The sequence below is a fragment of the Gekko japonicus genome, unplaced genomic scaffold (assembly GCF_001447785.1).
Source record: "Gekko japonicus isolate JY-2015 unplaced genomic scaffold, Gekko_japonicus_V1.1 scaffold162, whole genome shotgun sequence".
Classification (NCBI taxonomy): Eukaryota; Metazoa; Chordata; class Lepidosauria; order Squamata; family Gekkonidae; genus Gekko; species Gekko japonicus.
The window spans coordinates 326,191-338,522 of NW_015176456.1; the positions used below are offsets into that span (position 1 = coordinate 326,191).

Genomic DNA, 12,332 nt, shown 5'->3' on the forward strand with positions numbered 1-12,332 from the left:
TATGACAGTCTCATTACAAGCAAGGTAAACTTTGTTTCTTTAAAAAAATATAAAGCACCAAATAGCACACAAGATTACTTTCATACGTATAATTTAAAACCAATTTATACCAGTACAATAAATAAATTTACAAATGTAAAGTTTCAGTTAAAGCATCTTTAAAACACATCATACTATATAGCTTTATTGCACAATATCTATGAAAATAATCTTTAAATTAGAAACCAATGTTCTGAATATAGAAGAGATTCTAAGTTCAAGACAATAAGAATCTTTGAAAGTAACACTTTCACAGGATATCAAGCTTAAGAGGAGATTCTTTTGGCCCAGTTTATAAAATACTTGAAAAGTACTACTTAAATACTCTAATACACAGTTGCATCATTGTACCTTAAATACAAAGCCAAATAAATCTGACCGATTTTATATAAAGCGCTAAGGCATTTCTATGTCACCATTTTTACTAACTTTTGTACCATTTCCTTCTAGCAAGGGTCATCTACTTGTAGGATAGACACTCCCATAGGCATCTGTAAAAATGGATATTTCTATTGAAATGCAGTTTGCCACTTTTCTAGTGAAATATCAGCACATCTAAAAACAGCATGAAGCTCTAGTCCAACAGCATTTTATAAACACAGGAGAAGCAGTCCACCCTTACCATGAGACATCCTTCATTGCCCTCTGTTCCCAGTGTTTGTGAGACAACCACTGCCCACTCATGAAGTAGGACATAGTAGTTAGCAAATATTTCCTTCACACCCCATTGGCACAAATGGAAGTGTATCTCCTATGTATAATGTAAGGAGTAATGAAAATTATAGCTGCAATCAATAGTATGCTAATAAGATTGTTATAAAATGTAGGTGAGAAATCCAGTTTAATTAAAGCAATACATGACGGTAAGTAAGTTAACTTAGCAGGAGTATGTTCAGTTTTTTATGATGTGTCATAAAACCCTGGAAAGTATCAGATAAGGCTCTAATTTAAGGATAGTTGAATCTTTACAGAACTGCAAATAAAGTGTTCGGAAGGGATTTTAGTACCTTCCCCCTGCACTGCAACTCCTCACCGCCATGAGGGGAATTAACAGAAATCCTCCCTACCTTACAAAAAACTCTTGCTCTTTGTGCAAGAGGTTAGGGGGTTGAGTACATTTGTCAGTTTCACTTCTGACTGCAGCCCTGCACTGCATCTCACAACCAGAGCTCCTAGCCCTTATGATTGGTTTTCTGTCGGGGGTGGGGGTAGGGTGCAGATAGTTGTGATAGGAAAGTTATGTCCAACTACTATAGTGTGAAGGGAAAACCACTTGCATAATGGAAACATTTTCATTTGCAGAAAGAGACTAGGGAGGCATACACTCTGCACAGGAATACTAAAAAATCCCATTGCACTAGTTAGGTTAATGTGAATGTTGCTCAACTTACTCATGGCATCTAGTTGCTGGCTGATGTGTGTGAAAATCTTTGGATCTGCCCCTTCCACCCACTCACTGCAGCAGCTACTGTGGGAATGTATGATTAGCGTTGCTTTTCCATGTATATAAAATTCCTAATGCAGGCAAGTGATTGCCAGCTTGGGACACAGTAATAGAAAAGGTTATTCTTCATTTGAAATATACTTTAGCTGGCCCTACAAAACAGTATAGAAGAGTATATATGGCTTTTATGGCTACCACAGGTTTTGAAGTCTTTTGGAATTTATGATTTATATAACCAAAGTCAGCATGACACAACTTAACTAGTCAGATTTCCTTTGACATAGTGGTTCCAAATACAAAGAATGAAATTAATAAGAAAAAAATTGCACCTATTAGGGGATTTTCCTAATTATACTTTAGAGCAGTTCTTTCTAATATTCTCATAGCACCTTCTAGTAGTTGAGTGTTTCATTAAAATATATATAAAATTCATTTTCCCCTTCATTAGCATCTCTGCTGTAAAAAATAAAAAGCTTTTTACAATTTGATACTGTGTTACATTAAGCTTAAACATTCGCTGCTTGGAAAATTGTCCCTTTCCAAATCTCCAAACAGTTTTGTGCAATACATCTAATAAAAATGTATTATTGAATTCACTGCAAAAGGGCATGCAGGTGTACATTTAAAAAGTACTTTAATAAAATAAACTCTCTATATTACATTTTTTAAAAGTGCTAGTTAATAAAACAAATTTATTTTAACACACGCTCCAATTCTATTGAAATATGAACTGCATACTCTGCTCTTAAGCAGGCATATTGATTGTGTTAGAGATAGACGATATCACTTGTCAATTAGCCCAGCTTCTTTAATTTTTGTGTAGAAAAATTTCTCTAGTATATTGGCACACTTGTAGTATTCACTTTCAGGAGGGTTGTACTCTCTGCAGTTAGTAAACACGCGCTGCAAATCTGCCATGAATAATTTCTTCGATACATAGTACCGGTTTTTCAGTCGTTCACTCATAGTTTTCAGATCTGCATAAGAAAACAAACATCAGTTACTCTGCTTCTGAATGGCCTGTGGGCTAAAGACTGACTGACCAACACAGGAGTCTTATTCATAGAATAATACTGACACTTTTAACAACAGCTCCTTTTCTTAGCGAAACGAACCTCAAATTCTTTAAAAAAACCACGTAGATACTTTAGCATATTTTGTGTAAAAAGGTCAAGGTTTCCCTTGCTCAAAAGCTAGTTGAATCTGACTCTAGGGGGTGGTGCTCATCTACGTTTCCATGCCGAAAAGCCAGCACTGTCGGAAGACATCTCTGTAGTCATGTGGCCAGCATGAATAAATGCCGAGGCACACGAAACACTGCTACCCTCCCACCAAAGTGGTACCTATTTATCTACTTCCAATTTCTTGCTTTCGAACTGCTAGATTGCTAGATTGGCAGGAGCTGGGGCTCACTCCGTCATGCGGCACTAGGGTCTTGAACTGCCAAACAAAAGACCTTCCGGTCTGCAGCTCCAGCTCATCGTCTTAACCTCTGAGCCACTGTGCCCCATATTTTGTGTAACAGGTATTAAAATCAAGGCTAAGGTAAAGGTTCCCTTGCTCGAAAGCAAGTCGAATCTGACTCTAGGGTTGCGGTGCTCATCTCCATTTCAAAGCCAAAGAGCCAGCACTGCCCGAAGACATTTCCGTGGTCATGTGGCCGGCATGACTAAACACCAAGGCACACGGAACGCTGTTACCTTCCCACTGAAGTGGTACCTATTTATCTACTTGCAATTTCTTGCTTTCGAACTGCTAGGTTGGCAAAAATCAAGGCTATGGTTACACATATTAGAAATTATGTATCTAAACTCTGTCTTGCCTCCACTACAGCTTTTCCACAGGTGGAAGGAGTTCCCTTCTCACCTCCTCCCTTGCACTGCAGCCCAAAATGCCTTCTGCAGTGCTTTTTCTAGGGGATCTCCTGTATACCAGGAGCAGTATTAGGGGGTGGGTATTTTGGGCTGCAGCAGGAGACAAGAAAACTATCCTCCACAAGCAGAAATCCATCAAGATCCAAGTCTGGGATTATGCATGCTCATATAAAATGAGGCATGTTTTTGGTAGTGCCCACAATATCTGTGATGCAATAAATTATATATTTAGTTATAGTATTCATTCCTGTGTGTGTAAACTGCCCTCAAGTCACAGCCAGTTTACAGCAAGAGGCTTTCAAGGCAAGTGAGAAACAGAGGTGGTTCGCCTTTGTCTTCCTCTGCAAAGTCTTTCCTGATGGTCTCTGATCCCAGTACTGACCCTGCTTAGCTTTTAAGCTCTGATGAGATTGAACTATACTATACCACTCCATACCCCCACTTTCCTAACTATAACTTTCTAAAACAAATTGATTTAGGGGTATTACCCATGGGGAACCTTATAACTTCATAATATCCAGGAGCTTCTGTCCTCTTCACAGGTTCCATGAAAGGCCAAGCGCTTTGGTGGCTCTTTTGTAAAGGGGGAAAAAGTTTTTCATATGAATAGATGTTCCATACCAGAAAAAGTTCCCAAGTATTTACAGAGCATTATGCGAGCGACTCCATGGTGCAGCATATGTTTTCCATGCAGACAGTTCCAACTTCAATCTCTGATATTTCTAGTTCAAGAATCTCAGGCAGAGGTTGCTGAGACAGGACTTTGTCTGCCTGAAAGATCTGGAGAGATAGTCTGAGGATATGTGATGAACAATCTTGCTGAAGCTAAACCCGTATGGGTATAGTCAGTGACTGGATAAGCGAATTAAGCCTGGGAAGGGGGACTTAATGAGATCCCAAGATTCCTTCCAACTATCACATTTTATGATTGTGAGTGTGTCACTGACCAACTTAGTAGATGATATGGAACTAGACTAACATATGATACAATTTAATTTAAAAAGTCACCTTTATTTTGTAAGATTATTGGTGTATTTTTTATTTATTGTTTCATTTATATGTCGCGGTGCGTGGAATGCTGGCTGGCATGTCAGTGCCCAAAGGGAGATAGAGTACCCACAGAAGACTGGAGTCCAGAACTTAGGTGCAAAGACAGTGAATTTATTCACACCCAGCAACCACCTATATACAGTTCTGAGTGTCAAAGTGCTCCGCTGAAATTGATTAATGTGAGGGAAAAAGTCCACTGTACACTCTGTACATATATACAACCTCTGGCCAATCAGCACACAGCTGATGCAATCCTCCTGCAATACCTTAGTGCCAGGCTAGACTGCCTCAAACCAGTTATGGCCAGCCTCCTTACAGTCACATGCTACCTCTAGCTGTCACTTTACTTTGACACTAGATCAAACCCATCTAGGCCAGCCTTACCATTATAAGTGAATCACGACATTATATCCCTCCATTCCTGCATAGCAGGTTTAGGGCGGGTTCTATCATGCCAGGTAACAATTACATAAATATGCAAATAACAGTTAAAACCAATTAAAATACATCAAAATTAAAATACAAATTGTAGATTCTGATACTCCAGAGTCTCAACAGATGGAGTCTACCACAAGTTGGGGTCTTTCAGATCTGGGTTACTGGAGGGGAGGCCCAATAGGGTGTGGATGGCTGCCAACTCAGCTAAAAGCCTGGCAGAAGGCCTCCATCTTGCAGGCCCTGTGGAACTGTAAAAGACCCTGCAGGCCCTGATCTCATATGGGAGCTCATTCCAGCAGGTAACAGCCAGGGCCAAAATATCCCTGGCCCTAGTCAATGCAAGATGGATGTCCCTGGGGCTGGGAACCACCAGGAGATGCTGGTTTGCAGATCATAGTGCTCTATGGGGTTCATATGGGGAGAGGCGGTCTTGAAGATACGTGGGCCCCTGGCCGTATAGGGCTTTGAAGGCAAGCATTTTAACATTCCCTGCTCTTTCTCAATTGAAATAATCTTGTAGATTTACCAAGATTCATATGATCCAAATGAATACTCACCTTTACCTGTTGTAGAATGTTTTTTAGAGTGCTGTACAGCTGATCTGGATCTTTGGGTTCTTTACTTGAAAGAAAATGTGGACAAGAAGATTAACATGTATGTTTTGTTCACTTTTAGTAGTCTCCTTAAACATTTCCAAAAGTTACTGCTACAGTTACATAATACCGGACAACAGATACTTCCAACAGTTACAACTAGAAAGGCTTCTTGTTCTTTTGTACAAACAGCTCTTACCCTTTCTCTTTACTACTTGGCTTCCAGCCGGTCTCTCCTATACAGCAAACAAAATGAAAGCATTTGAGAACAAGCAAGATAAAAACAGAATTAATAACAAAACTGCAGCATATTCCTACTTCTAAAACTAATCACAAACAACCGCTATACTGGAATAACTCCAGCTCCATCCATTTTGCTTTGCAGGGTGCTGCATTCCTCAATAATATGTCCCCATAAGGCCCCAGTTCTTAAATGTATTACTAATTCCTTTGTTCTGTGTTACTTCAAACTACAGACTGGGATCAAAACAAATATTTATTTGGTTCTTTGAGCCTAAGGTTGGTTTAGATAGGAACCAACTCATTGCACAATCCAACATACAAAACTGCAACCTTAAACCCACCTCTTATTAGGAACCGAGTCACCATGAATGTTATTGACCCTTCTAAAAGAAACTTGTTTAGTATTGCTCTATCTTTCAGTTTTAAAGAGACCTCCTAAGAAAGCCAATATTCTAATTTCCCTTCAGGACAAACTAAATGTGAATGCAGAAGGGTAGACATTTTTATAGCTAAAGCAGGAAGGGTGATGGTGGTCTACATTTGTTACAACAACTGAAAGAAACGGCCACTTTGTTCCTCCCAGCTGCCCTTTCTGCCCTTTCCTTCTAGCCCAGTTTACTAATCTAACACATCCAGATGAACCTTTACTGCTCGCTGTTTTGTCCACTGGCTTTGAAAAGTGGTAGTAAAATTATACACATTGAAGCACACGTTAACAAGAGGAAATTCAGCCTTCTGTCAAAACTGCAGCAACTAATAAATACGCTCCATAACAGTAAGACTCTTATTTTTCAATCTGGCCCCTTTGATAAGTGACAAAATTATACATACTAATTCCAGGAATGCTTTCTATGGGGATCTGTCGTACTCCATCTTTGAAGCAAGAAAGACCAGGATAAACTTTCCGAATCTGAGCTTGCTTCCTTTCAATTAATTTTTTAATGATCTGTAAAAAAAGAGTGATATAGAAAGGAGATTTAATTATGACAGCGAAGGAAAATGTATGGCAAGCAATCTGTTTAGTGCATCAGATTCACGTGGGCAGCTGCGTTGGTCTGAAGCAGCAGAACAAAGTCTGAGTCAAGTGGCACCTTTAAGACCAACAAAGTTCTGTTCAAGGTATGAGCTTTCGTGTGCACACACACTTCTTCTGATATCTGTTAGTGCATCAGTTAGGGATTTTTATCTCTAAAAATGTACAATCTGTGGATTTTAATCTAAAAACATTACTTTACTGGATCAAAGTTACAATAGGCCCTGGTCACACAGGCTGGATATCGCGGGGGGGAGGCGTGGCTGTTTGCCCCGGAGCGAACTATTGCGCGGCCGCTGGATCAAATGTCCTGCCGACGTCCCGTGGTTCGGGGGGAGGTGCTGATCATACGTAAATCCTGCAGCGCGGCAAAGAAGCAGCGCGGCGGGGGTTGTTTTTTTTTTAACTGAAGTGTGCGCATGCGCCGTTGGGTGCTTGTGCGCATCCCGTGGAGACTTAAAAAAAACCCTTTTCGCGACGGGACATGGGCAGGCGCCAGATGCCACGAGCTACCACCGGAAACGTGATCAGACGCCTGCCCTTGCCCCACGGTTTCCGGAAACGAGTACCTCGGGGGTACTAGTTTTTTACGGCGCATCTTTGGCGGGAAGCCACGGGTTCACCATGGAGCTCTACGCTTCCCAGATCGCGCCCGGAAAATCCGCCTATCTTCCGTCTCTGTAGTGTGGCTAATGCTCCATGTGACCGCAGCCATAGAATACCTAATTTCTATTTTTAAAAAGTTGCTTTCAATGTGCACATTCTGAACTTCTTGTGTGCTGCCTCATTTAGTTCAATGGCTGACCCTGCTAATAAAGTGACCCTTGCTGGGTTTATATTGGAAACATCACAGGGTATGCTAAATTAGATAAGTTGGGGTATAAACCAACTCTATGTGCTACTGTATCATCAGTGTCAAAAATTCTATTTGAAATAATAAACAGCAAATTAGACAAGGGTGCTTTATAAAACTGTGGAACATTTGTTGAGTAGAAGGTAATATGAAAAGCAAAATCATCTTTGATATACTGACAAAGTAACACTTCAAAAGAAATCATATAAATCAAAAGAAATCACACAAGCTTTCAAGATCCTCAAAAATAATAATTCTATACAGTGATACATCTAGGCCTCTGGGGGGGGAGGAGAACAAAATCCACTAGAACAATTCATTCTATTAAACTTGAGAAATACTTGCAGGTAGTAGCATAGATTTGGTTGGTTTGTAACAGTGGACCAACAGAAAACTTTTTACCTCTTTCTGCTTCTTAATGATAACTGAAAATTCAGTATATGGAATCTTTGGATTTAATTCACATCCCATTAAAGTGGCTCCTTCATAATCCTTGATATAGCCAACGTATTTTGCTTTGGGTACTTTAATATCTTTTGAAAAACCCTTAAAAATGGAAAAAAAACTTTTAAAATATACTCTTGTTCTTAATAGATTTCTGAAGTAATGCTGATTTTTCTTGGATACATGAGCTTTCAGGTTCTTTGAAGCAACAATTCTGTACATGTTACAGGAGGTCATATTTCTGAACCCACATATTTCCAAATTGAGCACATACAATGTTCAGACCACATGCCATATCTCACAACATTGCTTTCAGACAGAATCTTACATCTTGTTCCAAACCTGGCTCAAAAAAAGAAAAGAAAGTAAAAATATGTCCATGTGCCTTGTAGAAGTTTAGAGAAATGTTTTCTAAAATTAAAGGGGAAATGATTTACCGCAAAATTTCAAACCACATAGTCACTGCTACAGCATACAACAGCAGAGAGGCAGGTCTGTGATTAGGCTCAGCCTAGCTCACTTATTCTGAAAAGGAATGCATTTATGTCTGCTATCATTTACTTAAGAGTAGCACTGTCTGCTTGGAAGAATGGAATGTAACCTCTCTCTGTAAAGCAGATCAGCGATAGCCTTTGATGAAAAGACTGACAGAATATATCACAACAGGGGGAAAATGGGGAATTGCTTGTTCTCAGAACCGTGAATATGGCAAGTGGAAGGAGAATGGCTAAGTACAATAAGTTCAATGTAATCCCCAGGGGCTAATAAGTACAATAAGTTCAATGTAATCCCCAGGGGAGATTGTTAGTTAATTTTTTAAAAGCAAACCTTCAAGAAACTTTGATTTTTCCCCTCCCATCTGTTACTTACTTACTTACTTACTTTTATTTATTTACATTTATTCCACATTGAAAATCCAATGTGGCTTACATTGTTTCTCTCTCCTTCACAACAACCCTGTGAAGTGGGTTAGGCTGAGTGTGTGTAACTAGCCCTACTTCACCCAGCAAGATTCCATGGCAGAGTAGAGATTCGAACCAGATTCTCCAGGATCATAGGTCAACATTCTAGCAACTATACCACAGTGTTAGCAAAATGTTTATTCACAAAAAAGCTTTTAGATGTCCCATTCAAAATATACTATTGAAGACAAAGCTATGATGAACCCCTTCCACTTCCCTCCCTCAGAGGCTAGATTTTCCCTTCATTTCTCCAGCCCTTCACTGACTGAGCAGCCCTGGTAATATGTTTTCTTCTCCCCAGAAGAAACTCTGGCTTTCCCACCCTGTCAGTAAGATATATTTTGACTATTTGCTCAGCCCAGGACCCTGAGGGAAGGGATAAAATCGCTCTTGAACTTAAACCCTTGAAAATGGCACTTGAGGTGCTTTTAAATTTCAAAAATAACAAAAAGGTCTCATTACAGAAGTTTTACAAGAGTCACAAAAGCTTATATCCTAAAAAATTTGTTGGCCTTTTAACCACTGGTGGACATCCTGATGGCACCTGGGTTTTAGTCACACTTTTTAAACAAATAGTCTAGACAACAATAAAACCCAAGCAGTGGCAAACTACCAGATATGGTACAGATCCTGCAGCAGCTTACTATGGGATCTTCTTCACCAGAGGATTGGCTGCTTGTTGCTCCTCGTGGCCCGACTGAGGGCTGCTGGGAGCAGGGGGCAGGACTTGTTGCATGTGCCCCCCCTGAGCTCCTTACTGCCGGAGCTTTGCTCCTGTGCGCTCCCACAGGAAATGACCCCTGCCCTTTCCTTTGGCCTGAATGGCAGTCTTCTCTGCTACCTAAATGTCCTTGCCAAAATCTCCCCCAGTTCTCCAGAGTTATCTCTGTACTCCTCAAAGATAACTTTCCCTGTTTGACTGGGTAGGGAATCTTCTTCTCTCTCAAGAAGATCTAGCCACTTTCCTTTGGCCTGAATGGGAGTCTTCTCTACTGCCCCAAACTTCTTTGCCCAACTTTCTCCCAGCTCTCTGTCTGTGTTGAAACTGCTCTCAGCTACTGCTGAATTTAGACTGCGTTCAGTCAAGGTTGAAATCTGACTCTGTCAGCACTAAACCTTTTCTGTTAGGGCTGTTCACAGATGGTTTCAGTATGCATCTCTTCTCAGGTAAGACAGGAATCTGACTGACTTCTCAACATCTAGCTCTCTCAAGACTTTCTTTGCTCAGCCAATGCTAACCAATCAGATTGCTTGGAACAGCCTGTCACTCAAGGTTCTCTGAATAATTAATCATTCATAGTCCTTCAGTTGTTAGTACAGCACTTCTAAGCTCTTAAAAAGTACAGTCTATCACACATGGCTATTCCTACTGTTCCTAACTTTCCTAGGAAAAAATGGGCTCTGGTTACATGGAAAGCAAACTAAGAGCTATTCTATTACTCTGACATCATGTATTTGTTATCAAGGGTGTTTCTACATGGGTTATGTGCCCCAAGTCTGAGGCTGTTATGTATGTAACATGCCATCAAGTCATGACTAAATTATGGTGACCCCAACAAAGGGCTTTCAAGGCAAGTGAGAAGCAGATGTGATTTGCCATTGCCTTCCTTTGAAGAATCTTTCTTGGTGTTCTATCCAAGTATCAACTCTTCTTAGCCTCAGATCTGACAAAATTGGGCTATACCATGCCACCTTCCATTAAGAAGTAGGGTTTTTTTCCTGCTTCCCTACAGCATAACAGTGCACTTTCTGGGGGTTCCCCAGCTTTTTTTTTAATCTTTCCCAGACATGCTTTTAAGAACATAAGAACATAAGAGACGCCAATGTTGGATCAGGCCAAAGGCCCATCCAGTCCAACACTCTGTGTCACACAGTGGCCAGAAATACCAGTGCCATCAGGAGGTCCAGCAGTGGGGCCAGGACATTAGAAGCCCTCCCACTGTTGACCCCCCCCCCCAAGCACCAAGAAGACACATCACTTGCCCCAGAGCCCCTAGCTATACCTTGTGGCTAATAGCCACTGATGGACCTCTGCTCCATATGCTTATCTAATTCCCTTTTGAAGCCATCCATGCTTGTAGCACCCACCACTTCCTGTGGCAGTGAATTCCAAGTGTTAATCACTCTTTGGGTGAAGAATGTCAGCACTAAACCTTTTTCTGTTAGGGCTGTTCACAGATGGTCTTCTCAGGTAAGGCAGGAATCTGACTGACTTCTCAACATCTAGCTCTCTCAAGACTTTCTTTGCTCAGCCAATGCTAACCAATCAGATTGCTTGGAACAGCCTGTCACTCAAGGTTCTCTGAATAATTAATCATTCATAGTCCTTCAGTTGTTAGTACAGCACTTCTAAGCCTCTTAAAAAGTATAGTCTATCACACATGCCTATTCCTACTGTTCCTAACTTTCCTAGGAAAAAATGGGCTCTGGTTACATGGAAAGCAAACTAAGAGCTATTCTATTATTCTGACATCATGTATTTGTTATCAAGGGTTTTTCTATATGGGTTATGTGCCCCATGTCTGAGGCTGTTATGTATGTACATGCTATCAAGTCATGACTGAATTATGGTGACCCCAACAAAGGGCTTTCAAGGCAAGTGAGAAGCAGATGTGATTTGCCATTGCCTTCCTTTGAAGAATCTTTCTTGGTGTTCTATCCAAGTATCAACTCTTCTTAGCCTCAGATCTGACAAAATTGGGCTATACCATGCCACCTTCCATTAAGAAGTAGGGTTTTTTTCCTGCTTCCCTACAGCACAACAGTGCACTTTCTGGGGGTTCCCCAGCTTTTCTTTGATCTTTCCCAGAATTGCTTTTTTTGGGGGAAAGATTGCAACAAAGTCTGGATTGTTGCCGCATGCATGGAAAAGTCTGGATTTTGCCAGTCACACTCACATAGCAGCCATTCCCCCTGTCCTTCAAACTTTTACATTTTCTAAAAATTGGAGATTGGATAGCGATATATTGATGCACTTTTAGCCTGATACGGGTATCAGCTTCCTTTCTTTTTGTCTTTCTTAAAGTTGGTTCCTAGACCCTTTTCCTTGCAGAGATATAAGGGAAATGTTATCAATCTCTGATTTTAAAAAGACTTCCAGGGAAACCTGTGTGGAAGCCTTGTTGTCGCTTTGCTGTATTAGCAGCTGTAGTAGCAAGAGGGAAACTAGACAAGTCTGTCCCCATGTAGAAAACACCCATGAGACTGCTCCCTTTCCTGTGGAGAAAGCCATCAGTGGAAGACTGAGTTTGCTGAAAGAAGAGAAACTCTTCTTGCAGTATGGAAAAGCAACACGGTACCTGGCACAGTACAGTAGTGAAGTAGAAAATAACCACACACACACAAAGTCAGAGCATTGG

At 40.7% G+C, this 12,332-nt stretch overlaps 1 protein-coding gene across 1 annotated transcript in view; it reads right to left on the reverse strand.

Moving 5' to 3' along the window:
- Nucleotides 1-329: 329 nt before the first annotated feature.
- The window catches only part of KAT2B (K(lysine) acetyltransferase 2B), a 57,517-nt gene continuing 45,514 nt past the window's right edge, over nucleotides 330-12,332 (reverse strand). The window contains exons 14-19 of the mRNA XM_015426943.1: nucleotides 7,970-8,113; nucleotides 6,513-6,627; nucleotides 5,638-5,674; nucleotides 5,403-5,466; nucleotides 3,846-3,930; nucleotides 330-2,460 (exon numbers count right to left, since the gene is read on the reverse strand). Of these exons, the coding sequence (XP_015282429.1) occupies nucleotides 2,267-2,460; nucleotides 3,846-3,930; nucleotides 5,403-5,466; nucleotides 5,638-5,674; nucleotides 6,513-6,627; nucleotides 7,970-8,113 (639 nt within the window). The 3' untranslated portion in view covers nucleotides 330-2,266. The remainder of the gene's footprint in view (nucleotides 2,461-3,845; nucleotides 3,931-5,402; nucleotides 5,467-5,637; nucleotides 5,675-6,512; nucleotides 6,628-7,969; nucleotides 8,114-12,332) is intronic.